This window comes from Coloeus monedula (assembly GCF_965178545.1).
Source record: "Coloeus monedula genome assembly, chromosome: 16".
Classification (NCBI taxonomy): Eukaryota; Metazoa; Chordata; class Aves; order Passeriformes; family Corvidae; genus Coloeus; species Coloeus monedula.
The window spans coordinates 14350120-14374799 of record NC_138796.1 but is presented as its reverse complement, the minus strand read 5'-3'; the positions used below and the strand labels follow the sequence as shown (position 1 = coordinate 14374799).

The following is a 24680-nucleotide window of genomic DNA, read 5'->3' as shown; positions in this document are numbered from 1 at the left end:
GAACATTGATAGCAAATGGAAAAGTGCTGATCTGTTTCACAGTTTAATATCAGGAACTCACCATAAATAATCCAGCAGTACAGCTGTGTCTGAGGTATTTAAAGCCATGTAGGATGTTAAGATTTGGGACTTCTCCACATGCTGTCTCCTCCTTAAAAGAAAAAGGTCAATTTACAGTTATAATTACACCAGTGTTCTGTCCAGGAAAAGTAAATTTATGAACTTTGATTTCTCTCTAAGAGAAAATTACTCCAAGATTCACAGCAAAATCTTCTGCAGGTCTGGGAGCCTGAGTTTAAAATAAATAAATCCATTAACATCTGTAATTGCTTATAGGAAAGGCTGACCCATGGAAGTGTGTAACCAGCATTCCTCAGCCTCTCATGTCTGCAGCCAAGCCATTTGAGAAAACAATCTCCCATGTGTTTTTCCTGCTTTTTGAGTCTTTCTGTGTCCAGAGCTTTACTGGAGTAACTGGACTACAGCTGCTGCCATTCCAAGTGAAACACTCTGGTTTAGGTTTGAAAGAAGTAGTTTTGGGAGGAATATAAAACCCCTGGTAAAATAGCCAGCACCATCATGAACTCAGGACTAGGAAGAAGAGGACAATGAAAACATGTAAGAATAGAGCTCTAGTTTTAATGTTGCCTGAGAGTTGATGGCATTTCCATCTGGATATTGTACCCAGCACTGTTCCAGGTAATCCCTGCCTAGTACTGCTGTTCTTGCTGCAGCTGAAAAGATTAAGAAATTCGTTTAAAAATGCTATTTATTTAGTCTGTTTACATCGTGTGTGTGACAGCAGTCTGTGAAAACATGGTCAGTGTCATGGTTTATTGAGTACTCAGGGGAAGAATTCAACAGGAGCAGGAGGGCTAATCCTGAGTGAGCAACTGTGGAAGACAAGAGGAGAGAAAAGCTGAACATGTTTAGTGGAATCATTCTCTGACTTGTCCTAAAACCCCTTCTGAAATGCCACAACTCCATTAATTTACTTCTCAAAATGAGGTTGGCCTCTCCTCTCTGGAACTGTAGTGTCTCAAAGCAGAGTTTAACATTCCAGAGTCACTGAGCTGAAGGATGGGGGTTTTTCCTGCTGCATTTGCTGGTCTTGTGCTATGTAAGTAGGAATGTGTATAACAAAAGGACAGAGCTGTGTATAACAAAAATCCAGAGCTCCAAGACAAAAGCCTACCCCATATCAGATACCCGTTTTAAAATCTTTCCTCTCCTTTGCTAACGTGGCTTGGGCATATCTGTAGTACAATTACAGGGACAGTGTTTGGGGTCAATATGTGCTGTTTCTAATCTTAGTATTTCATGCAAATTCTCTTCTCCTTCAGCAATTTACACCTTGTCCCACAGTGCATCTGCCTGTACCATCCTGCATGACCACCTGCTTTTGTTTCTCTGTTTAAGAGCTTTCATAAGTGTCTCTCTGAAGCTCTGTAGCTTATCATGATGATCTTACACATGCTCTGCACCAACTGAGGTGCCTAACTTATGGTCCAGAGTCTTCTGAAGAACCAGCTTGTGAAAGCAGGTGAGGTCCTTGGAGAGAAAACATGCTTTGCTGAATGTGAATTAACTGTGGAAGAATGAACTGTTGGAAGTGCCCACTCTGTCTGGTGACCTCATTGGAGCCTGGAGAATGGACATCTCTGAGGTGCTGGAAGGGCTGATGCAAATCTGAACTGCTTCTGGTGTTTCCCCCTGCCCTCCAGTCCTCACAGTGTTCTTAGGCCACAGTGTTACTGGAAAGCCAATGGATGAACAGGACAATGATTTTAAGGAGTTGTGGGCAAACATTTTGAGTAGGGCAAAGAAAAAGGCTGATGCTGAGGCAACAAAGAGAGTTCAGGACAGGCCAAAGAACACCACAACACAAAGCAAATTAAGAAGAGGCAAAGCTGCTGCTAAGAGCCAAACCCATCATCACTTACCAGCAGTGAAGGAGATAAACTTGCCTCAAGATTTGGGTCTGAAGGATCAAACGTTGGTACAAGAAGAAGATGGCGGTGCTGCAGCCTGCAGTGGTGAGACTGCACAGGGAGATGGAGCAAGGAGCCCTCTCCCTGCCAGCCAACTGAGCACAGAGAGCACTGAGTGTAGCCAGAGGCCTCTGACAGGTGAGTGAGCTGAAATAGTTCAAACAGAAGATAGGCAAGGACTGAAAGGATTCTGTAGCTCAGTGAAGGTCTTGAGAAATCCATCTGGAGGGGGCACAGTACCACTGTTGGAAGCAGGCTTGCCCCTTACAGGGGTTTGATCTAGGAGTGTGTTCTGTGCTGCAGGCAGGCAGAAGATGTCCCTCAGTAAGGTGAAGCCTCAGCACAATGTGGTTTCTTGGCCAGTCATTATTCACTGATTTTTGCAGTATCAGAGCTGAGAAAAACACTCTCAGATCATCTTGAAGCAAGCTCCGAGTATAGTGTGGTGCTTTTTTACTCAATGCTTCATTGTATGGTGACATATTGTCACTGGATGTTGTCAAGGGTAAAAAAAACCATGAATGAGTTAGGAAAGGTGTTGGATTAATTCATAAAGGACTCATCATTCAGTAGCTGTTAAACATGATGACCAGAATGCAGTCACCAGTGATGGAAGTCCTTATACTGATAAATTAGGTCAGTCAGGATTGGGACATTGTGTGGTTGGAATGCTGGGAGAGCAGGGCTGTGGGACTGCCTTCCATGTCCCTGCTGGAGACCTTCATGCAAGACTTCCTTAATATTCCTCCCTGTAAAAAGGATACAAAGGTATCTAAACACCCCTGCAGCACAGAAGCTGGATGTTGTTATTGTGGTTATCAGGTACAAAGTCCTGTAATAGTTACACAAATTGTTCACTTCTCTAAGAATGGCTGTGCAGAACTGGGCCTGGCCCAGGCTGCTGTCGGGGAAGGGCCTCCCAGCAGCTCTCAGTGTGTGTTTAAAGCCACCTGGTAAAACTGGTGTTTTCTCCCCCTCTAGCAAATCCTCTGAGTGGCTGTTCCCAGACTACCTTACCTCTCCTTCCCGGTACTCCTCCAGGAACCTGCTCTTCACCCACCCCAAAGGTGCGGGTGGCAGAGCTGGTGGTGGAGAGAATGCAGCAGTTCAAGAGGGTGGCACCTGAGCAGCTGAAACACAGCTTGGATGGGAGCGTGCCAAAGGCTGCAGCCAGCGGGGATTTCCCTGCCAGGAGCCAGGAGCAGAACCCTCCTGAGGATGGTATGTTTCTCCTCTTGGCTCTGGTGCGTGCAGAATGAGTGGCTGGTGAGAATGCTTGCCTGAGGAGCACTCCTGGATCCCAGGGCTTTGTTCCTGGCTGGCCTAGTGGCTTGGTACAAATCACTCCAGATCCCTGAGAAAACATTGTTAAAGGATTATCCATACTTTTTTCCCAACTCTTCTCTAAGGCTGAGCTAACCTCATGTAAATTCTAGAAGAATAATTGTCTTTTGGAAACAGGTTGAAATTCCAACAGTATCAGTGAATGTGATCATCCTTCCCTTGGGACAGTGTTAGGCAGCTCCTAGGTATCCTCCATCTTTGGTACATCTCCAGGCACTCTCTAAGGTGATATGTTCTGTGTTGATAAATTTAATTCACAGCAATTTTACTGTGGTTGGTTCTTTATAGATCAAGTCCCTATTGGTTCTGTATGGACATGAAAATCTGCTGTGTTATACATTTTATGTATAAAATTCCATGTTCTCCCCAGAAACTTCAGCCAAAACTGTCCCTTCACTGTCCCTGACATGTGATGCACTGTGAGCAAATTGTCACCTCCTGTTCCTGGGCTGGTACAGTCTTGGAGTGTTGGAAAGGAGCAGGTTATACCTTTCCTGGTGAGAGATCAGGTGTGAAGATGCAAGAGAAAGCTTGCCATTAATTTTTGTATGTCTAGTTTAATAAGCTAATAATGACAAGTGTAACAGTTTCTCACCTTCCATAAGGATTTAGTTTTCCATCTTAGATAATTTCTGCCTTCTTTGCCAGATACCCACCATCTCCCATCTGTGGAACATGACAGTGCTCTGGCTTTGGCTCTTCAGCAGGAATCCAAGGACGAAGCCCTGGCAAGCCTGGAGGATGCAGGCTTGTTCTTCTGTCAGATCTGCCAGAAGGATCTCACAGCCATGAACACGCTGCGACGAGAGCAGCACGTCAACAGGTGAAGCACCAGCCAGATCTGTCTTTTCTGTCCAGTCCCCCATAGACTCCTCACTCAGCCCAGCCATGGAAGAATGTGGGATTCTGCTTAATGGCCTTGACCTTTATGGCTTGAATTAACAAATCATTTTAATGTGAAAGCAGAGGCTGATTGTCTTGCCCTGAAGGGCTTCTGCATGTGTGTGGCCAGGCCAAATCTGCTTTCATCAGCAGTGTGGCAGAGGAGCTGCCATTGTAAAGGAACTTGGTGATCTTAAAAGTCTTTTCCAACCTTAATGATTCCGATAGTGATGAGTCCCTAATGCAAATTTTGAGATCTACTGATTTCAGCCAACAAAGTCTTTGCTCTGTTTTGCTAAAATTCATCTAAGGACATCCAGTATGTCACTGTATTTTAGCTGTTTTCTGAGGGAAATGTGACACTACTCAGAGAGATGACTCAATTGAAATTACTGCCCTTCATTTAACCATTTCCTTAGTGGTAAATATCAAACACAATATATTATGTACAGACAGCTCTTTGGAAATTAAAACTCTGTGCTCTTCTGTTGACAAAGTATCAGAAACAACACATTTGAATGATTGTAAATTCTTAATTCAAGCACTTCCAGAAGGCAGGAGTGATGTAAATTGTCCAGTCCTACATCATGTTACCGAGTGGCTCCCATTGATCAGGCTTGTTTGCACCTGCAGCTTTCCAGGTGTTACTGTTGTTTCTGTTTTCAGCCATTTTGTGCTGCTTGAGAGGACAGAAGCTGTAAAATAGTGACAGTGTTTGACAGCTAGAAATGCTTTCTGGGAAGTCAGGCTTTCTGAACTATAAACATGTAATCATATGTTGAGATTACAAGGTTATATTAGCCAGGGATTTTTTGATAGCAGCCTTCATCCCAAGAGTGAAGCTGTAGGTGGATAGATGCACTGACACACCAGTAATCACCAGTGCTGAATGGTCTCTTAGCACAGCCTTGTGTGTGTCATTACCTAATCAGGGAGTGACTTTTGTAATAGGTCCTGCAGATCCAGGATTTCACACCCTGAATCTCTTTGGAGAGAACAGAAAGAGAACAAGTACAAATTTTTACATAGTTATGGCCTGCCGGAAATTATTTGAAGTTCATCATGCTGCACTCTGGAGTGTGGTGTCAATTCAGCTGCTCCCTTTTCTGTTGGCAGGGGTTTATAAATTAGGTGGAATGTTTGAGTGCAGGAAGAGGGATTAGGTGATGGACACACATGGAGTGTGTTGTTCAAGAGAGGCTGTGGACTCCTTATTCCTAGAGGTGTTCAAGGCAAGGCTGGAGTAACCTGGTCTGGTGGAAAGTGTCCCTGCCCATGGGAGGGGGGGTGGATCAAGATGGCCTTTAAGGTCCTTTCCAACCCAAACCATTGTGGCATTCTATGATTCTAAAGTTATTCACTGCACTTGCCTTTGAGCAATACGTTTTTAATATGCCTCTGAGACCATTATCTCTATGTAACTGTTCCCTGTTGTGTTCATCACAACATGGCCACATAATGCTTGTTTCTTTAGTGGATGTCCATGGCTGTTACTGGTATTAGAAGTGATTGTGCTTTTTATTATTATTTTTTTGTTGTTGTTGTTGTTATTATTATATTAATGACTTAAGTCCTAGCACGGACCCTTTAAAATCTGCATAGGTAAGCTTGCCATTGTCTCCCAGGTGTCTGGATGAGATGGAAGAAGCACAGGTGTCATCCTCCAGCAAACCAGTGGTCCCTGAATGTCCCATCTGTGGGAAGCAGTTCCAAACCTCACAGAGCCGAGTCAGTCACCTGAAGCGCTGTGCTGTGGAGATGGATGTGCCTCCTAATCTGCTTCTTCAGGCAGTGCAGTTGCAGGTGGCCACGCTTGGTGATGCAGCTCTTCAGTGTCCCAGGTAAGCTGGTAGGAAAAAAAAAAAGGTGCTTGTTGCTTACTTTGGCCTGAGAGAGGTTGGAGGTGGGGATGAACAGTAAATGCAAGGCTGACTCACACACTGGGCAAGCTCTGAGCTCAGAGCAGGTCACGTAGAGCCATGGCCCAGTACCAGGTGAGGAGGATGTGACAGTCAGTTGGAGAAATAATCTTAATTTCCCTCAGAAGAGGTCAGGTGGTGGATGACTTTAAAAGCCAGCAGGCAAGAGCAAAATGGGGAGTAAATAACCTTCCAGTCGTTTGTCAGAATGGTCTGTAGTCTGTGAGGCATTCGCTCAGTAAAGCCAAATTGTGTGTTTGAGCTTACTGAGCAAACCTCAGAGTAGGAGTGTGGAGCCTTCCTTGGGATCTGTGGTGCCAGGACAGCCTCAGCTCCTCAGCTCCTGACTGTCCTGGGAATATCCTTTCACCCTGAGCCAAAGTGGAAGCAGGTGTGGTGTTTTGCAATGTGCTTGGTACAGAGCTGCTTGCTTGGATTTGAGCAGAATCTTCAGAGTGCAGCAAGTGGTGCCTGAGTGAATTTGTAGAGGAGCTCATGAAGTCCTTTTGTGCCAAGGAAGGACCATTGCCTGTTCCTGTGGAAGCAGAGGGATGGGAAAGCATTTTCTGGTGATCTGGTTTTCTCCTGCTTCAACTTGTTTGTTCCCTTTTGGTAGAAAAAAATCATTCAAGGTAGAGATAGCAGATGCTTACATCCCAAAATAAGACTTCTCTAAATTACTCTAAGTTCCATGAATGATGAGAAATCATTTGCTCTCTGCTAGGAAAGAAAGTACTGAATGCTTCTTATTATGCTTGACATGGGAATCTCTCTGAGTAAATGGAGCAGCTGCTCTGGAGTGCTCAGTGTTTGTTGTCTCTGATCCAGTCACATTAACTGGGGCTTCCTGCTGCATTCTTGGATTTCAGCAATCAGCCCAGCAGGGCAAAGCGGAAAGACCCCTCCAATGAGGACTTGAGGAAAACACAGAAGAGGGCCAAAATGGAGCTTAAGGATGAAGATTTGCAGGTTGCCATGGCAATGTCACGCTCTCTGTTGGAGCAAGAAAAGCAGGAACAAGCAAAATCAGTTACAAATGTGAAACCAGTGGCTGCTTTCCCAATCAAATGGAAGCCAGGATCAGGTATGTGTTACAGCAAGTTAGTGTCTGAGGCTGTGTTATGCAGGGGTAACGTGGCTGCTCTCCACCAAAACTTCCCTGTTGGATACAGGAGGGATGACAGCCCTGTTTCTGGTTTATTTAAGCTGTCAGAGCTTCAACAATATGCAGTATCCACATGCAGTTAAGAACGGCTGCAGGATGTCCATGGTTTTGGGAATCTTGTGCTTTTTTTCACTGGTTTGTTATTTTGAATCTGTAAAATAGTCTTAAACTGTTGTTTCTTGTAAACTGTGGAAGTGAGGAGAAATAACATGAAAATATGATTGTTATTTCTCCTGCAGTAGATTTTTTCCTATTCTTCCTGCTGCAGCCTGGATTAATGCAGCTTTTTCAGTGTTATCTCGTATCATTTTGTCCTTTCTGCAGTGCTGTGTATGTCCAGTACATGCTGCTGAGCAGGTGCCTCGCTATGTCAGAGTGCAGAAGGGCTTAGAAAGGCAGACAACTGCCAAGGGAGAGGGTTGAGAGCTGTACAGAGGGGAGACTTGACTCTTCATAACCCTGCTCCTCCTGCCCATAGGTACTCCCAGTTGGATCTGGGGTTGGGCATTAGTAAGGCAAAGGTAGTAAGACACAGGATTTCCTAATGAAGGCTGCCTAGTGTTTGTGTGAGCTGTGGTTTGATGTCATCCATGACCAGAACACAAGATAAGGATTCCTTCATAGGTGTGTTGGTGGTTTTTCCTCCCTTTGTTGTGCAGCACTGCCATACAGTGTTGGAGGTTAGGATTTTTCTTTTTTTCCTTTTTCTTTCTCTCAGGGAATTTTGTCCCATCTGTTGCCTAAGACATGATAAGGACCGGTACTTAAGAGACAGAAGAAGTGGCCAGGGTGGAAGGAAGGGTGCAGCTGGCTACTATCTTAGCTGGGGGCTTTTCTCTTGGGAAGGGCAGAGATACCCGAGATTTTGGCTGGGGGGTGAGGGGCTGGGCTCAGCTCCTGGCTCGTTCTCGGCATCGGAGGGGAACGGTCGAGTTGCTGCTACCGCGGGGAGAATTCGCTGCCACCGCGGAGTTCCAGCCCTGTACTGCTTCTTCCTTACCGTGGGTGAGCCCCTGCTCGTAAGAGCGGCCGTTGAATTGGGACCTTATTGACCCCCGATCTGACGGGAAAGGACCCTCAGCATCTACTCGGGTGCCTCAGGGGAAAAACCCGGCCCCCCGAACCCCACCCTCTTCCCGGAGGGCGCGTCTCCCGGCTGCTGCTGCCCAGCCCCACTGCTTTCTGCTGCTGCCGCCTCGGGCTTTTTTGCTACAGCACCCCGTGTCTGCCCGACTTTCCCCGCAGCTCCTGCTACGGCGTATATATGTAAAGAACTGTTATTCCTTTCCCCATATCTTTGCCTGAAAGCCCCGTAATTTCAAAGTTACAGTAATTTAGAGGGAAGGGGAGGTCACCATTCCAAGGGAGGTTCCCGCCTTCCTTGGCAGACACCTATCTTTCAAACCAAGATATACAGGCAGTGTTCCATAGGGCTGGGAGGCTGCATGACTACCAGTGCTTTCCATAATGATCAGATTTAGTGGACATGGGAAGGCCCCCAGAATGCAGCAGAGCAGTGTGAGGAGGAGTCACTCTTCTCCAGAGTTCATTTCTCTCGTAAGGGCTATCTGAGGTTTTGGACTACCTGCACAATCTTAAGAGTTGTGTTCTCATACCTTTCGGTCAACTCGGAAGACTGAAACTGAAGAAACTGCTGTGTTGATCTCCTCTGCCCTGTGTGTTCAGCTGTTTATTTATTTGGATTCCTTTTTTTTTTTAAGAGAAAAAAAGGCGTAGAAAAGGTGCCAGTGCCCCTCCACCACTGCTGCTCCAGGACCCAGAGAAGGCCCACAAGAGGATCCAGGAGCGAGTAGCTATGATGCTGACAGAAGAGGTGGAATTCCCTCCCACCCCTCAGCTGCCCATCAGTAGGATTTTGGAAGATGAATCTGGAAAAGCAGCCTGGCTCATGCCACTGTCCAAAGCCAAGGACTGCTTTTTATGGAAGATCAGTGCTCTGACAGGACCCTGTGACCCTGGATCATTCTACACTGCAGACTTAACCCCTCCAATTGAACCCTGGAAGCCTGTGCAGGTGGGATGCTCTGTTGTCCTTGCTCTGTGTGTGCCCTAGTTCTTGATACTTGCCCTGTATCCCTTCTGTTTCCTCATTTGGAATGTGAACCAGTGATCCCCTCTCTCTGCACACTTGCTGCCCGTGACCTTTTCTCCCCTGGTCTTACACAGTCAGGTTTGAGGATCTTGAGCTTTCATTTCTGCCTTTTGGAAAGGAGAAGAAGGCTCATGTTACCATGGTTTTTGAGCTTTCAGAAAATGAAAGGGATGGAAACAGAGAGTACTGGGACCCCATCCTGCTCATTATGCCGTTAGTTTGTCCATATTTACAGCAGCCTGACTCTTGTTTTTGTACTTGGCACTTCTATCTGGTCATTTCTATTGTGAGTGTTGCCCATGTTGCACTCAGCAAGGATTGGGGGGAAAAGTTTAAACTGAAACTTGATATTTGCTAGCACAGAGAAGGTGGGAATGCCTGGAGTTGTACAGCAAAGCGTTTGCACTCAGCCTTTCCCTGTGCATCCCACTGCCTCCTGGGGCATGTGAGCTTTGATCCAGGTCTCAGTTCCACTCTTTCATTTTGTTTCCACCTGGATCTGCTTCTTCCAGTGCTCTGTATTTTTATAAAAAGTGCCCACAGGAGCAGACAAAGCTCTTTCAGTCTCTCTTCTCTGAGGAGGATATCCCTTCTCTTTCTTCCCTCTTTCTTCTCTTGAAGTATTTGCTGCTCCTGTTCAGAAACTACTGTGCATATGTAGGTGCTTTATTTAATACTTCTTCCCTAGTCAAAGCCCAATGTTTCTCTGGCTTGTTGCAGGTTGAGGCTGGAGAGGAGGGACTCCCTTCTAGGACGTTTTGAGCTTTCATTCAAGCCAAAAACTGCCAGAGAAGTTTAAAAATAAAAAGCAGGAATGTCTTTAAAATCATGGCAGGAGTGTGTTTTTCCTCTGATTCTTTCCATTCACAGAAATGGCTGGACCATTTTTACTTAGAAATAAACAAGCAAAATTATTTTTTGGGAAACGAAGACCAAACCTGGAAAATACCCACTCCAAGGTGAAAGTTTGATTTAGTTACATGTAACTGCAAAAGCATTTCAGAACTCAGAACAGAAGCACCTGGAGAGCTTCAGCTGTGACTTTTGCCAGGAACTCCAGCTATAATGAAGTATTTAGATGTTGGATTGGGAGCATTTCCCCCATCCTTTCTCCCTGCTTGGCAGTTGCCTGCACAGACATGCTCCTGGAGAAACCAACTTTTCTGCATTTTCTGTTCTAGTTTTCTTTCTTATGTTCAGAGCTGTCTTATCTCTGGAGATTCCTTCATAAAACTGCAGAGAGCTGTTCCTCAGAATCCCCTGTACCTGGGCAATGCTCTGTGATCCTTCATAGATGTTTCAGGAGTATGAAGTAGAGAGCATACTCTGAGCTTTGCAAACACACAAAACAAGACCTAATTTATTGGTGTCTTTTTTTCCTCCTCATTTGATCAGAATAAGCCAGAGAACCTTCAGCCACCAGTGGGGTCTCACCAGCCAGAAGTATCCCAGCAAACTCAGCCTGACCTCAGTTCTCAGGAACCCATTTGCACAAAGGTTGGAGGCCAAACTTCTGATGAATCCAAAGCAGGCCCCAGAGGAGATGAGCAGCTTTTATCCCCGAGCCAGAAGGACATTCAGACCCTGCAGGACCTTGTGGAGTTGGCCAGGGAAGGACTCACCCTTACTCAATGGAACCTTGACACTGGCCATGTTCAGGCAGCAGAGCAGCCAGGTGAGTTCTGGCAGCTTTGTGAGCCCTGCCCCTGATTCCTTGAGCTACACAGAGCCAGACTTAGGCTGGGCTGAGTCAGAGAGTCATGGCAGCACCCACAGGTTGTTGGTGTTTATCCAAGAGGTGATGTTGTGGGGGTACTTTTTCCTCCAGTAAGATTTAGCTATGATCAACCTGATATTTCTGAAATTATTCATAAATCCCAGCTTTTAAGAGAACTCCTGGACTGCAGATACTAAATTTTATTTTAAAATTAAAGATATCAAAGTATTTTCTGCTAGGAAAGAGCCTGGATGTGTTCAACAGTTAGAACAAAATCTTCATTCCTTCTTACCTTGGGCATACAAGAGAGCTGGAGAGGGACTTTTCACGAGGATATATAGGACAAGGGGGATCGGCTTCAAACCAAAGGAGCGTTTATTTAGATTAGATACTGGGAAGAAATTTTTCCCTGTGAGGGTGGTGAGGCCCTGGCACAGGGTGCCCAGAGCAGCTGTGGCTGCCCCTGGATCCCTCGCAGTGTCCAAGGCCAGGTTGGACAGGGCTTGGAGCAAGCTGGGATAGTGGAAGTTGTCCCTGCCCATGGCAGGGGTGGGACTGGATGGGCTTTAAAGTCCTTTCCAACCCAAACCAGTCTGTGATTCTGTGGTTCTGCCTGGACAGCCTTTCTGTTATGTGCACTGTCTTTTCAGGTCTTGAGACAGTCGGATGAGAGAGATGCACAAGAGGGATGATTTTGTGTTGGACATCAATTACACAAACCTGAAGTTAATCTATGCCTACACAGGGTTGAAAAAATACAACACCTGGAATTCCTTTGTGGGCAACTCTAATGTCCCCAGTCACAGTTGCAAATGGTGCACAGCTGCATATTTCAAGGGCAGTGGTACCCCTTAAAGTGCTCTGGCTCTTCAGCAGAATCTATTGTGTCTCCTGTTCATCTGTGAACAAGAACATGGTTACTAAGCTCACCTGTCTGCATTTGCACTTGGATATAATATTCCTCACTTCCCCTGCTAAACTGGAGCAAATGGTCCCTGGCTCTTTAATGTATATAAATAACAGTGGAATGGTGCTTAGGAACCCTCAGCCTGGCACAACCCAGAGCCAAACCTTGGAAAAAGGCATGAGGGAGAGAATGAGCCTTCAGCCCAGCCAGCCTGGTCATAGCAGCTGTCACAGCAAGGATCCTGTTAGGAGTTCTTAGATCATTCTGTCTCACAAGGAAGTTGTATGTGATTTGTGATGTGCATTTTCTTCCCTGAGGAGAAGAACTGACTCCCAGTGATCCTCCACATAGTGGCTTTGTGCCCCCATCCAAGGAGAAGAGCCTTCTCAGGAGCAGCAGTAAAAGAGTAAGGATAACCATTTTTTCCACTCTTTATAGATTCATCTATAACAATAAAAAAAAGCTGTTGCATTTGTGCAATTCAAAAAGGTGTGGAATATTTCCCATTCCTTTCTGTGGAAACAAAGTGGTGCTTAAGGTTCACAGTGACTGAGGATTCATCATGGGCACAGGTGAGATCAGCACACCTGGGGTGTTCCATCGATGCCCACAAGAGCCTGGGGATTTTTCAGTACTTGTCTTACCTGATGGGAGATGATTTAAATGCCAGGGAACAGAAGGCCAAGCTGAGCAGGTTAGAGAATTGTGTTGTAGCACTGAGTGTGGGGTTAGGAACCAGGGATGCAGCTGCAGCATGTTATGCAATACACTGCTTTAATGCCCAGGTTATCCAGGAGAAAACTGGCTGCAGCCCAGGAGAGACAGAGCTGCTGGTGCTCCCTCTGGGCTCACACACCAGCCAGAGCTCCTTCCTCTTCTGGCACCTTCCTCCCCACTCTGTCCTGCAGTGGGAGAGGGAATTCTTGCCAGGACTGGTTGGCTTGTACGAAGTCCTGGCATAAAAGCCTGGTAGGTGATGTGGAATGCTGCAAGAGCCATGGAAGATGAGCAGATTTTGCTGCTAATTGAGCTTCTAAAGGGTTTGGTATAGAAAACCCCCAGTTGTGGGAACACAGAGGATCTTGTTTGAAAATCAGTGTGTGCTCTGTGGTGACTGAGAAACACAGCCTAGTAAGTCACAGATGATTTTTTTATCAAGCCTGTATTGTTCTGTAGATCTCATCTTTCCCCACATACCACAGAGGATGTGGTATGAAGGTATAATCAGTTTTATTCAATTGAAGTTCACACAAAATAAAACTAATTCATTTTCTTACCAAGGTCATTTACTTTATCTGATGAAACTTACTATCTTTTGTTTGATAGTAAATAATCGTGCCATGAAAGGAAGTACATTTTGGTACTGGATAAATTTTGGTGCTCTGACAACATACTTTCATATTGTACTTGAAGGATTAAGATACTCCTAAAAGGAGAACATTCCTTGAGGTGGGAATCAGTATTAAACTTGAGCATCCCAGCTACGTAGTACAGAAACTCTAGGTATTCTTAGGAAGTATTAAAAAAAATTATCCTTAGCAGGAAAGTCTTGCTTTGTTTTTCTATTAAACCAGAGGCCTTTAGCAGTACAGAAACTATTCTCACACTGTTGTTGAAACTCAGTTGCTCCCAGCAAAACCAGTCTGGTCACTTTTTCAGAGTCTGTTTGATTCCATTATAGTTTTCCTGAGCAAGTGAAGTGTTGTTGAAGAGCTGGATTGCCAATGGGTGAGATTTGTGCTTTAGGTGAGCACTGTGTAACCATGTAGAGCAAATGCACCCATTGCATTGGTAACACATCCCCTGTGCTGAAGACCCTTGGTCACATCAGTGGGCTCCAGTCTCAGTGGCCTCCTCAGTGTTCTGGTGCGTTCTCAAACACACAGCTCATACCTGCTCAGAGCTGTCTTCTGGCCAGTTTCTTTGCCTTGCACAGAGAATGGAGCAGCCAGGAGGTTTCTGGCCTTGTTTAATTTCCCTATTCTTGATTGATAATTTTAGCATCAGCAGGAAAGCTGTTCTGGGCTCGCTGCCTGGAACGTCACATTGGGAGCCTGTGTTTGCTGGCAGCCCCAGAGCTGCCTCGCAGGTAGCCCACCTGCCAAGAATAAGAAAGCAAGAAGAATCAGTTTAGTTTCCAGACTGAGTTTCCTGTCTTCCCTTTGGAGGTCAGTCCACAGCACTGCCACAACAGGCAGAATGTTCCCTAGCCCACCTATGAAGGCTGGGAGAAGCATTCCAGTGTGTGCTGCTAATTCCTGCTGGCTGGAGCGAGTCGAAAAGTTGGCTCTCCACAGCCCACTGCTAATGTAGAAACCTGCTAAGAAAATAAAGAGCTGTGTTGTTCCAGGTGGAACTGCATCTCCTGCAGATGTTTCCTGGAATAAAACTTGCAATTCCTCAGCTCTGCAGTAGGTTTGAAAAGCACAAGGTCAGTGATCAGGGTGTTAACCATAAACTGGTTTCCATGTGTAGTCAGGCAGTCTCTCAACCCAGCCATGAGCTGAGGGTGTTCCCTGAAGCACTCCAGGGCCACCTTCAGAGCTGCAACAGTAGGAGGGATCTGAGTCTTGAGGAGATTGCCTGGGAGCAGCTCCAGAGGAGCTGTCTTGCCATCCTTGCTCTCTTTGGCAGCATACCCCAGGCCTGACCTTGCCATCACCATAACCAGCCACAGGTAATTCAGCCCTCCCCAAAATTCTAGCAAGGGGTTCTGGAATGATAATAAAAGTTGTGTTTCTTTTTTAAAATGGAGTGGAATTTTCAAAAGAGGTTTCAGTAGCACGCTCATAAATTCCTTTGAACTGGGTGCCTACATTAGTTTTATTCTGTCGGGGCGCCTTGTTGCAGAGCTGCTCTTCTCAGCTGTCATTGCCAGACAGTGAAAAGAGGTAAGAAAGGCTCATTACCCCCTCCTGAGTCATCCTCTTTCCTTTTACCCAAATTATAATGAATTGAGTTCAAGTCTGTGGAAATGGAAGTTACAGTTGCTTCAAATTGTGGTGGGAAGCAGTAGATGATGAGGCTTGCCATAGGCTGTGGGTAGACCACAGCAGGAAACACGTGGTGAGATCTGAGGGTGATAATGTGTTGTGACACAAGTACAGCAGAATACAACACAACTGCCCTTTCTCCACAATGAGCAGGCTGTGAAAAAGTAGAGGAAAACAAAGCAGGAATGTCTGTTAGACTTATCTGCTTGTCCTGTGGAAGACCTGAAGTTCATAAAGCTGGTGATTATCTTCAGGAGGCAGAGGTGGTGTTTCCAGGCTGGGGCCCCCAGCACAGCAGTGCTGATAAACTGGGTTACTCCCTTCTTATTTTTTCAGGGAAAGTGTTTGACAGTTGTAACCTAACACCTGTCTTTGTGTTCCTTCTGTGTCCTAGTCCTCTCTCAGGTTGCTGGCTCAAGATTTCGGTGCCATGGTCAACAACCCCCACCTGAGTGATGTCCAGTTCCAGGTGGACAGCGGGGACATCCTCTATGCCCACCTGTTCGTGTTGTACGCGCGGTGTCCGGTGGCGGCTCAGGCTGTGAGTGCTGCTGGCATTCCTTCTGCTCCTGGGTAGGAGAGCCCAGGCTGCCCCCTCCCACAGCCAGCCAGTACCCCAAACCAGCACAGAGCACTGCTGGGCTTAATGGCAACTGCCTCAGGACCTGCAGTGGTTTTTCAGCTTAGGGAAACCAGAATAAATCCTGACAACGTGGTGAAAGATGTGCTGCTTTATCCAGGGAGGCTGTGGGGAGTCAAGGATCCTTGCATTGCACCCATGAGCAATGAGGGAAGCTTCCCAAGTGCTTCTCGCTCTTGAATTTTTGTTCCTGTGCAAGCACAGACTGCCTTGTCCATCTTGGTGTGTCCTGCCTGTCACCCAGGCTGGGAAATGTGAGCAGGGAGTAGGAAGATTCTGGGGAAGCACTTTAAAAAAGTCTATGCAGACGTTTTGTCGCTCTTGCTTTGGAGGTACCTGCACTGCCTGTGCTTTTTGCAAGGCTAGTGAAGGAGTTCTTATGTTCCCAGAGCATTTTAGGTTGAATAGCTCCCAGCCTGCTCCTATGCAGCTTCCAGGTAAATTCAAAACAGACCAGAGGAAGCTCATGCAGAGAGATGTAGATAACTCTGGAAATTGTGCTCTGGGAAGTAATTTGATTGCAAAACTAAGTGGTGAACTCTAAGGTCACCTTTGATATGTGTGACTGAGGCAAGTAGTTAAACAGTTAACAGCTACAGGTCAGGAAGGACATGGCCTCTTCCATAGGGAGCTCTTGTAACTGCTTCACCTTGGCATCCTGGCCCCAGGGTAGGGCATGGGCAAATGGAAGGAGCTGATGGGGAACAAGGATGAATGTAGGTTTTGTGTTGCTTTATTAGCAAACAGACTTTGCTTTCTCTGCCCCAGGTACACAGCGAGGGGTTGGTGGTGGAGGAGGATGGGGCTGTGCCAACGCACCGGGTGCTGCTGAGCGACGTGTCGGCTGAGGCTGTGGCTGCCTTCCTGCGGTACCTCTATGCTGCTGACACCAACTTCCCTGCTGGGCTGCGGCCCCAGCTACAGGCTCTGGCTGCCAGGTGTGTACCCTGAGCATGTTTTGGATCCCCTCAGGCTTTCCCAGATCTCTCCCAGTTTGAGCTCTTCCGTTGCAGTTTTAGCGGCTTACAAATTCCATGGTGCTCTGCTACATCTTAAATGAAACTTGCACGTAAGGACATCCTGCCTTCAGCTTTTCCACCTGTATGAGAGTTTCTATGTTCAGTATATGCTCAGCAGACTTTGGCTGAGAGTTTTGTCTCAGGATGGCTGTTGGCAGCTGATGTTGAAGATGATGAGCACAGCTTCTAAATGTGATTCTCACTTCATCTGAACAACACTTAACAAAATGTATTGGATGCTCAGACTTTAATGTGTTGTGTCAGCCATGCTCCAGTTGTGGTCCTAGCCATGCACTAAGAGCTTGAAACAGGAGCAGTTGCTGAGGTATGCCAGGGACATGGCTGGGGCTTGCCAAGTGTATGTAGAGAGGTGCCCTGTCACTCCAAAAAGCCAGGAATCTTGCACATGGCAGATACTATCCAGCCTCAGCCATTCCATGGGACTTTCCCGTTGCCAAAGGGATTTAGTGTAGTCAGTCTCAAGCACAGAAAAGGAAGAATGTGCCTGATCCTTTTCCATCTGTCACTCATGAAAGTGTATTTGGAATTTTAGGAGTACACTGGATTTTGTACATCTTAGGAAACTCAACTCAGCATCCTCACGTGAATTCCTTACAAAGCTCACAAAAGTGATCTGACAGCCAAATGGTGAAGAAATACTGGAGGAGGAAATACTAATTGCATCCTTGTTACTATAATTGTTACTATTGTATCCTTGCAGGTTTAGTGTGAGGGAACTGATGGCAGAGTGTGAAAACAACAATGGAGAGAGCCAGGTGTCCTCCGGAGTGGATTCAGATGATGATCTTATCTCTGTGAGGGATGAAGAAGATTGTGAGGACAGAGCTGAGAACTTCCAAGACCTCTTGAAGTCCGTGTGGGTGGGTGAAGATGAGGAAGAAGTAGCTATGCTGAACCCTGAGTACCAGAAGGAAGATGATAGTGAGGTGGGAGAACAAGAGCTGGAGGAAATCTATGAGTTTGCTGCAACTCAGAGAAAGATGGCTCAGGGTGAAAGAGAGGTGAGCAAGGCAACATGCTGCAGCATCAGCAGTGACACCAAGGCAGCCCAAGGTACAAACCAGCAATCTGAGGAGGAAGAGGTAAAGAGACCTGAATCTGCTTCAGTAAGCAACAGCCTCAAAGGTCTGAGGGATGGCAACAGTGTGGAAAGATCTGAATGTCACTTGTCTGCACAAGAAGAGAAGATGCAGAATATAAATAGGTGCAAGAGCATGAATGATCCAGAGGCCACTATTGTGCCTCACCACAGTGAACCTCAGCAATGGGATGGAGCAGCCCATGGTGCTAATGAAGGAGGGGCTGTTGGGGGATGTAAGGATGTGAAGGATTCCAAGTCACCTCAGGTCTCACATGACAAGGCAGATCACTGTGAAGAGCAGTGTCCTGGTTTCCAGGGTGATACTGATATAAATGACAGCTATGAACGTTTGTTTTCTGCCTCTCAGGGGGATCACTGTGAGCCTTCCCCAGTGAAAGAAGTTACCAAAGAATCAGGAAAGTCCCCTAGTGAAAAACATGTTGGTCTCAATGATTCTCTTCTGTTCAGCAAGTCACAAAAAGACTGCTCTCCGTGTAGGAATGGTTTTTGTGTCCCTTTTGTGTCCCTTTTTCCTGCTCTTGGCTCTTCACCTGCATCTCCAAAATCAGAGGGAAACTTTGCCAGGGAACATATGCCAACACCAAAGCAAAACAAAAAGGAAAAATCATTCCCATCTGATGAAATACACTCCCAGAAAGCCGAGGAGCCTGATACTGCATCAAGAAACGAGATCACAGTTTCTCCAGCTGAGCTTCCTCACAGCGAATCAAACAAGCATGCACATGTTCCAGTGTTGTCATCAGCAGGCAGGACTCAGGATGCTGCAGCTCAGGGGATCAAGGAGGGTGATGTTATTGTTTTATCTTCTTCTGATGATGAAATGGAGTTACAACAAGGCAAGAAGTTGCCAGAATCTGACTCTGCTCTGAAGAAAACTGAAATCCCTGGGCTCCTGAGGTGTACAGATGTAGAACAAAATCCTGAGATACCAAAACCTGACCATAACTCATCAGTCCCTGAAACAGAGCAGAGATCAACCCAGGTCTCATGTGGCAATACAGACATAGTGTGTGTAAGTGGTGATGTAAAGGTGTCCCCTGAATTTCCTCGCAGCAGACAAACAGGTGCTTGTACAGAAATCAAACAGAGTCCAAACCCGAGCCCTGGGAAAAGGCTCAGTGGTGAACTGTCTCCAGGCACAGACTGCTCCTGGCTTGTGCCAGGAACACCAGTTCTGAGCAAAAGCAGAAGCTTCTCAACACAGACTCGCGTCACAAGTATGAATTCTTTAAAGGGTCCAGAATCTAAACTCAGCACAAAGAATGTAGCAGCAGGTAATAGTAACCATGAAATGACTGGAAAGTTAATAAAAGATCATGAAACAATGTTGTCAGACGAACATTTGCCTATGGAGAACTCAGCCAATGGGAGAAGCCCACCCTGCAGCCCAGCAGCAGAATCCTTTTCCAAGAACTCCCTTCCAGTTTCTCCAGTGGATCCAGTTCTCTTCTCCCCTGGCCACACCAACACAGAAGGCAAATGTGCCAATATCTCAGGTTTACCCACACCAGTGCCTCCGTTCCAGGAGCAGCCACTGGAAGATAAAACAAACATCAGTGTGGTTGAGCTGGAGGACAGTGACAGGGAAGTAAGTCTGCCTTCTCTGGGGAGCAGTGTCCTGCTGTGTGAGGAGCCCCCAATCCCTGTTGATGACTGCTGGCATGTTGAGTATCTGTCACCAGTCAGAGGTGATGGCCACGACTCCGGCCAGGTCAGCCATGCAAAGACCAGCATGGCCAGCAGCCCCAGCCCTGGCTCTTGGCATGAGCAGGAGGAGAGCCCAGTCCAAGTGCAGGGAATTAAGGGCAGCACCCCTCTCCAAGGAAGTCCTGCTTGTAGGAGAACGACTTTGCACTGCCCTGAGAAGAGTCCTATTGAGCCATGTTCATCAGTGGGCAGCAGAGCCAGTTACCTGGACTCCAAAATCTGGGATGACTGGAATGGAGAAGAGAAGGAAGATGAACTTCCAGAGATTCTTCCTCTGTCTCAGAGGTTGGCAGCTGCAGCAGGGGCCTGTCAGTCAGATCCTGTCAAGACTCCTGGTGAGAGCTTGTATTGATACTGCATTTATTAGGCTAGGTTAAACTGGTTTTATTTTAATGCTTATTTTACCTGTAGTTCACTTGACACACTGAAAGAGTCTTTGGGCCTTCTGATGCAAAACATTTGGCAGGGCCAGGCACAAAGAAGGTGCAGTCATTTGCTGTGGGAAGGAGCCTGTCTAAATGTGGGATTCCTGGAGTGTAGCCACATGTGTTTCATTGTCACCAGTCCGTTGGTAGTGACAGTACTCCTTGCAGAAGCTGTGGGTACTTGGAGAGGGAAAAGCCAACCAAAACAGAACAAAACATAGGCTCCAGCCTGCTTGCCAGCAGATTAATGTCATTGATGTCATTGTATCCAATTAAATATATTATTAAATATGCCATACTAAATTATTAGTTTAAGGGGTGATTAGAACATGATATGTGAGACTGGCTGTGCTTGACAGTATCAGTAAACTGGTATCATTAAATCAGTATCTAACTCCAGACCCCAGTAGCTTGATTTGCTCAGCTTTTTTATGCATCAAGTCTCTGTTATGAAATGTCCTTCCTGGGAGAAGGACCACTGCACAGAATTCAGTAAACATGGTTGTAACTGCTTTCTAAATGTTGCCTGTTCTAACAAAGCCCTGACTGGCCTCATTTTCAGATGTGACATATGTCCCAGTTTAAACTGTTTTCTGATGTAAAGTCAATGAAAACCAAGTATCCTAATTAAGGGGGGAAAAAAAAACGTTGACTGTTCTGTCCAATGTGAAGCTGAGTAATAACTAAAACAGCTTGTAAGGAAGTAGTTGCTATTAAACAATTATTAGATAATATTAGATTTCTGCCACTAAGAGGAGAAGTTAGCAGCCATTTAAAGTCCTTTCTGTACTGATTCTCATCACAGTAATTTCATTCTGCTGCAGAACCTTCCTGTCAAGAGAACAACAGGTCCCCCAGCACTCCAGTGACACCCATGCCAGCTTATTCCATCATGGAGACCCCACAGCTGAAGAAGGAGCTGAGCAGGTGAGCATTACCTCCCCCAGGATGGCTCTTTACAAGAGGAACGTGCTGGCAGGTAGTGTGAAAGAAGGGGAACCATGGTGAAGCTCCAGCCAATGCTTTCTGAGGTCACATCACACTTTTCCAGCTGCACTTCCTGGCCTGAACCTCTTGCTGAGCTGTGACAGTGGAAGGTGCAGCGTTACTGTAACCTAAACTCCCACGTTTCCCTTTCAGATTCGGTGTCCGTGCTCTCCCAAAACGCCAGATGGTGTTGAAGCTGAAGGAGATATTCCAGTACACTCACCAGGACAGGGACTCTGACTTTGAGGATGAAATCCCCTATTCCCAGCCCCTCCCACAGAAGTCCCCAGCCAAACGGCTGACCAAGGCAGGCCAGGCTGTGGGCAGGAATCGTGCCCCGAGGGCTCTGGGCAAGAGGAAGCAGCCTGCCAAGGCTTCTGCAGTGCTCCCTAGGGATAAGGCTGATAGTGCATCCCATGGAACAGGCTGTGCCGCACCCAAGGAGGGAACTAAAGTGCCACATCACCCAGAAGGTGCCAAAGAGCAGGAAAGGCCACCTGTGTCCCTGGCAGCTGATGGCGAGGAGCTCCCGGCATCCCAGGAGTCAGCAGATTCTTCAGTGGATGGAAGTGACATCTCCTTTGGTTCACAGAGGTGAGGCAGTGAAATCCTAGACAAAACACTCAGTGGTGCAGGGCAGAGGTGAGGTAGGAATGAGGTAAACAGGTGAGTGTCCCAGTGGCCTACAGTGGCCCTGCCTCCTCCTTGAGTGTGTCACGTGGAGGTCAGCACACTCCTACAAAAGAAACAGGCTCTGGATTTCAGTCTAATTCCCACTGAACTATTCTTGGGACACAAAAGGGCTGCTTATGAGCAAGGCCCAAATCTGGTATGCCTGGTCTGCAGGTCAGTGACACGGAGCACTCGCTGCTGCCTGAGAACCTGGAGCTGGAGTTAAGAGAGGATGGCACAGCACCCCTTGGCTGAGCCTGCCAGGAGGGAAGGGCCAGGAGCCAGAAATTCCATAAAGCTCTGGGGTGGGTGAGCAGGACCAGCACTGTCCTAGCTGGGATGGGCAGTTTGCAGAATCCCTGCCATGTTCTGCCTCATTCATTTTGTAGGTGCTGATAGTGCAGGGTCTGTGATCCTGCAGAGGGAAGTCATAGTTCTTCATCATAAGGGATTTGGGGAGCTCTGGTCCTGTCCTTGTTGGCCTGTTCTTTCCTTGACCTCTGGTCTGTTTCATCCTGCTTTTAGTTCCTTTGTGAATGGATTTGAAACCTGTGCTTTTGCATCTGAGGAGGAGGAAGAGGAGTTTCCAGCATCTCAAGCAGCAGCAAGGGAAGAGGAAAAGCTGGAGGCAGTAAGGTGCTACATCCGCTCAAACACAGCCCTGTACAACAGGATTCTTTTCTATGAGCCCATCGAGCTGGCTGATCTGCATGCAGAGCTCAAACAGAATGGCATTAAAATTTCCAAGGCAAAGCTGCTGAACTTTCTGGATTCTCAGTGCATCACATCTACCATGGCCAAAGCCCGGAAAGAGAAGGAACAGAAAAGGAAGGGGAGCAGAAAACAGAGAAGGCGATACCAAGTGAAGCCCACTCCTACCCCCTGAAAATTCTGTACATGGAGGCCTTGCTGCCAAGCTGGAAAGTCCATTCCCAGCTGGTGCTCCAGCAGCAGGTGATGGATGGGGCCCTATTGCTCCTCATGGCCTGATCCCAGGTGAACAGGCCTGAGCTGCACTCCCATTGCCAGCCCTCTGCTCCGATTGCACAAACCCCCCATGGCTGCCCTGCCCTCAGCACACAGCTCACCTGGAACCTTTTTCCACCTGATTTGACTCTTGTGCCTTTTCTTTCCATTTTTTCTAATAGATTTTAGGTCCCCAACTTTTCTTTGTGCTGGTGCTTCCTTCAGTGACACTTGCCAGGACCTATTCCCTTGATCTGGGCTGTGAAATGCTTCACCCTTCACATTCCAGGATTCAATCCACTGTCAAGCACTGCCTGTTTAGACTCCTTTGACTTCTGTATTTACTTCTTCAGCACAGTTTGCACTGCTGATTTTTAAGGCAGGGAATGCTGTGGAAATACATAAAAGGCATTTTTTCTATACTTGCTTCACTTGGCAATCTCAACTAAAACTCCTAAATCTGTTTCTGAAATGGCTGCAGAACAGGGCAGGGGTTTGTTCTGTTCCCTTTGCGACAGCTGCCAAAAGCGCCCCTGACACGCGAAGCCTCAGGAAAGCCCTTTCAATTGGAAAATCCAGTGGGGTGTGTCCATCTGCCCACGGGATCTGTGTTCAAACCCCTCTGCTCCATTTCCTGAGCACCCTTTTCCCTGCTCGGGCTGGCCTGAGTGTGTCCCCAGCAGAGATGTCTTCAAGAAAATATTTAAGTGAGCACTGGAACTTTTCAGCACTTCTCACAGCTTGAGCTAAACCCACTGCTTGGAACAGTCCCGCTTCCAAACTGGACTGGTCCCAGTTGTAAAGTGTCTGGGACTCCTGGGGAAGTCTTGGACCCTAAATTGTCATATTTTATATATTGACCTTCACAACAACAACTGACTTTTGTCTGTTCTGGCAGTTCTGAGTGTGCAAAGGCTCACTGAACAAAATGGACACAACACAAAAAGAGGGCAGATTTCTGATATCTTTATGTATGTGGGACATACAATTTTTTTTTTATACAGTATTTGGTTTTGATTTGATACAATAAACAATTTAAATCCTGTCCATTCTCATATGGAACAGTAAACAAACACATCAATGTATAAAAAACATGAACTTTATTGAACTAGACTACTCTTCCCAGCTTCAACTAGAGAGTGAGAACATGACTGGGAAGCCTATGCCTAAAGAAAACATCAACTATTTTTACACTTGAACTCTTTGAAAAACTTCAACTGGGGGTGGAGAAGACTTCTTGGAAACCTATTTCCTAATAACAAAGGGGTTCCTAACACCTATGGGTGGGAATGTCCCAGTGCCCGGGCTCAGCACTGGTCACACATTCCCTGCCATGTCCACCAAGCCCAGAGATGAGCTGGGGCTGGGGAGTCGGAGGAGAGGCGAGAGGTGGAGTCTGTTCTTCTGAGTGCCAGCGTTCCTTCGCCTCCTCCCTCGGGGCACTGGCCTCTGCCGGGAGCTCTGGAGCAGAGACATCTTCATCAGGGCCTGGTTCTCCAGCAGCAGCTGCAGCAGCTCCTCGGAGCAGCCGTGGCCCTGGCAGCACGGCCGTGCAGAGGCCCCGGCGCTCCGGCTCTTCTCCTGCAACACCCAGCACAGGGAGCCCGATGGAGGGGCAGAGGGGCCCCGGGGCTGAGCCCTCGGGCGCTGCCCTTGGCCTCTCCTGCACAGAGAGCCTGGGCCCGGCCGGGCTGCCCCGGGCAGAGGCTGCAGCAAGAGCAGCTCCGGCTCAGCCGGGCCCGTTCCTGCCCAGCGCTGGGCTCGGCCCCCGCTCCGCCAAAGCCTTGGCCGAAGGGCTGCCCCAGAGGCACCCGCGGGCCTGCCCAGCTCTGCTCCCCCACGGGGCTCTCGGCCCTCGCCCCACACCCTCCTGGCCCAAGGCCTTGGCGGCACCGGCCCACCTGCCTCAGCCCCTCCCTCACCTCTCCCCAGCGTCTCCTGAGCCCTCTGACAAGGACCCAGCCCACGTAAAAGCCCCTGAGAATCAGGGCCACGGCTACGCAGATCCACGGCAGCGCCTCCAGGACCAGCATGGTGTCCCTCCCTGGCGCCACGGCCTCCTGCTCCTCCAGGGCCTGGGGAAGCGCATCCCAGCTCCCTGTGTCCCCAG

At 47.4% G+C, this 24680-nt stretch overlaps 1 protein-coding gene across 3 annotated transcripts; it reads left to right on the top strand.

Moving 5' to 3' along the window:
* Positions 1-1493: 1493 nt before the first annotated feature.
* Positions 1494-23515, top strand: SLX4 (SLX4 structure-specific endonuclease subunit). Of its 3 annotated transcripts, none has more exons than XM_082291958.1 (14): positions 1494-2129; positions 2973-3212; positions 3984-4158; positions 5843-6058; positions 7006-7220; positions 9023-9336; positions 10810-11089; positions 12362-12444; positions 15426-15572; positions 16440-16609; positions 17412-19855; positions 20770-20872; positions 21086-21526; positions 22130-23515. In XM_082291958.1, exons 1-14 carry the CDS (start codon positions 1766-1768, stop codon positions 22488-22490), a joined length of 5553 nt encoding a protein of 1850 aa, XP_082148084.1. In that variant the 5' UTR covers positions 1494-1765; the 3' UTR covers positions 22491-23515. The 3 variants fall into 3 exon arrangements, with proteins under 3 accessions (XP_082148084.1, XP_082148083.1, XP_082148082.1); XM_082291957.1 differs by having other exon boundaries at positions 12359-12444; XM_082291956.1 differs by having other exon boundaries at positions 12356-12444.
* Positions 23516-24680: the final 1165 nt, after the last annotated feature.

What these genes read in the sequence shown, in the direction of transcription:
- SLX4 (XM_082291956.1), top strand. Translation starts at nt 1,766, where the DNA reads ATGGATGAACAGGACAATGATTTTAAGGAGTTGTGGGCAAACATTTTG. An exon ending in TAGCCAGAGGCCTCTGACAG is followed by an intron (nt 2,130 to 2,972) that starts GTGAGTGAGCTG and finishes CTCCCCCTCTAG; the next exon opens with CAAATCCTCTGAGTGGCTGT. An exon ending in GTCCGGTGGCGGCTCAGGCT is followed by an intron (nt 15,573 to 16,439) that starts GTGAGTGCTGCT and finishes TCTCTGCCCCAG; the next exon opens with GTACACAGCGAGGGGTTGGT.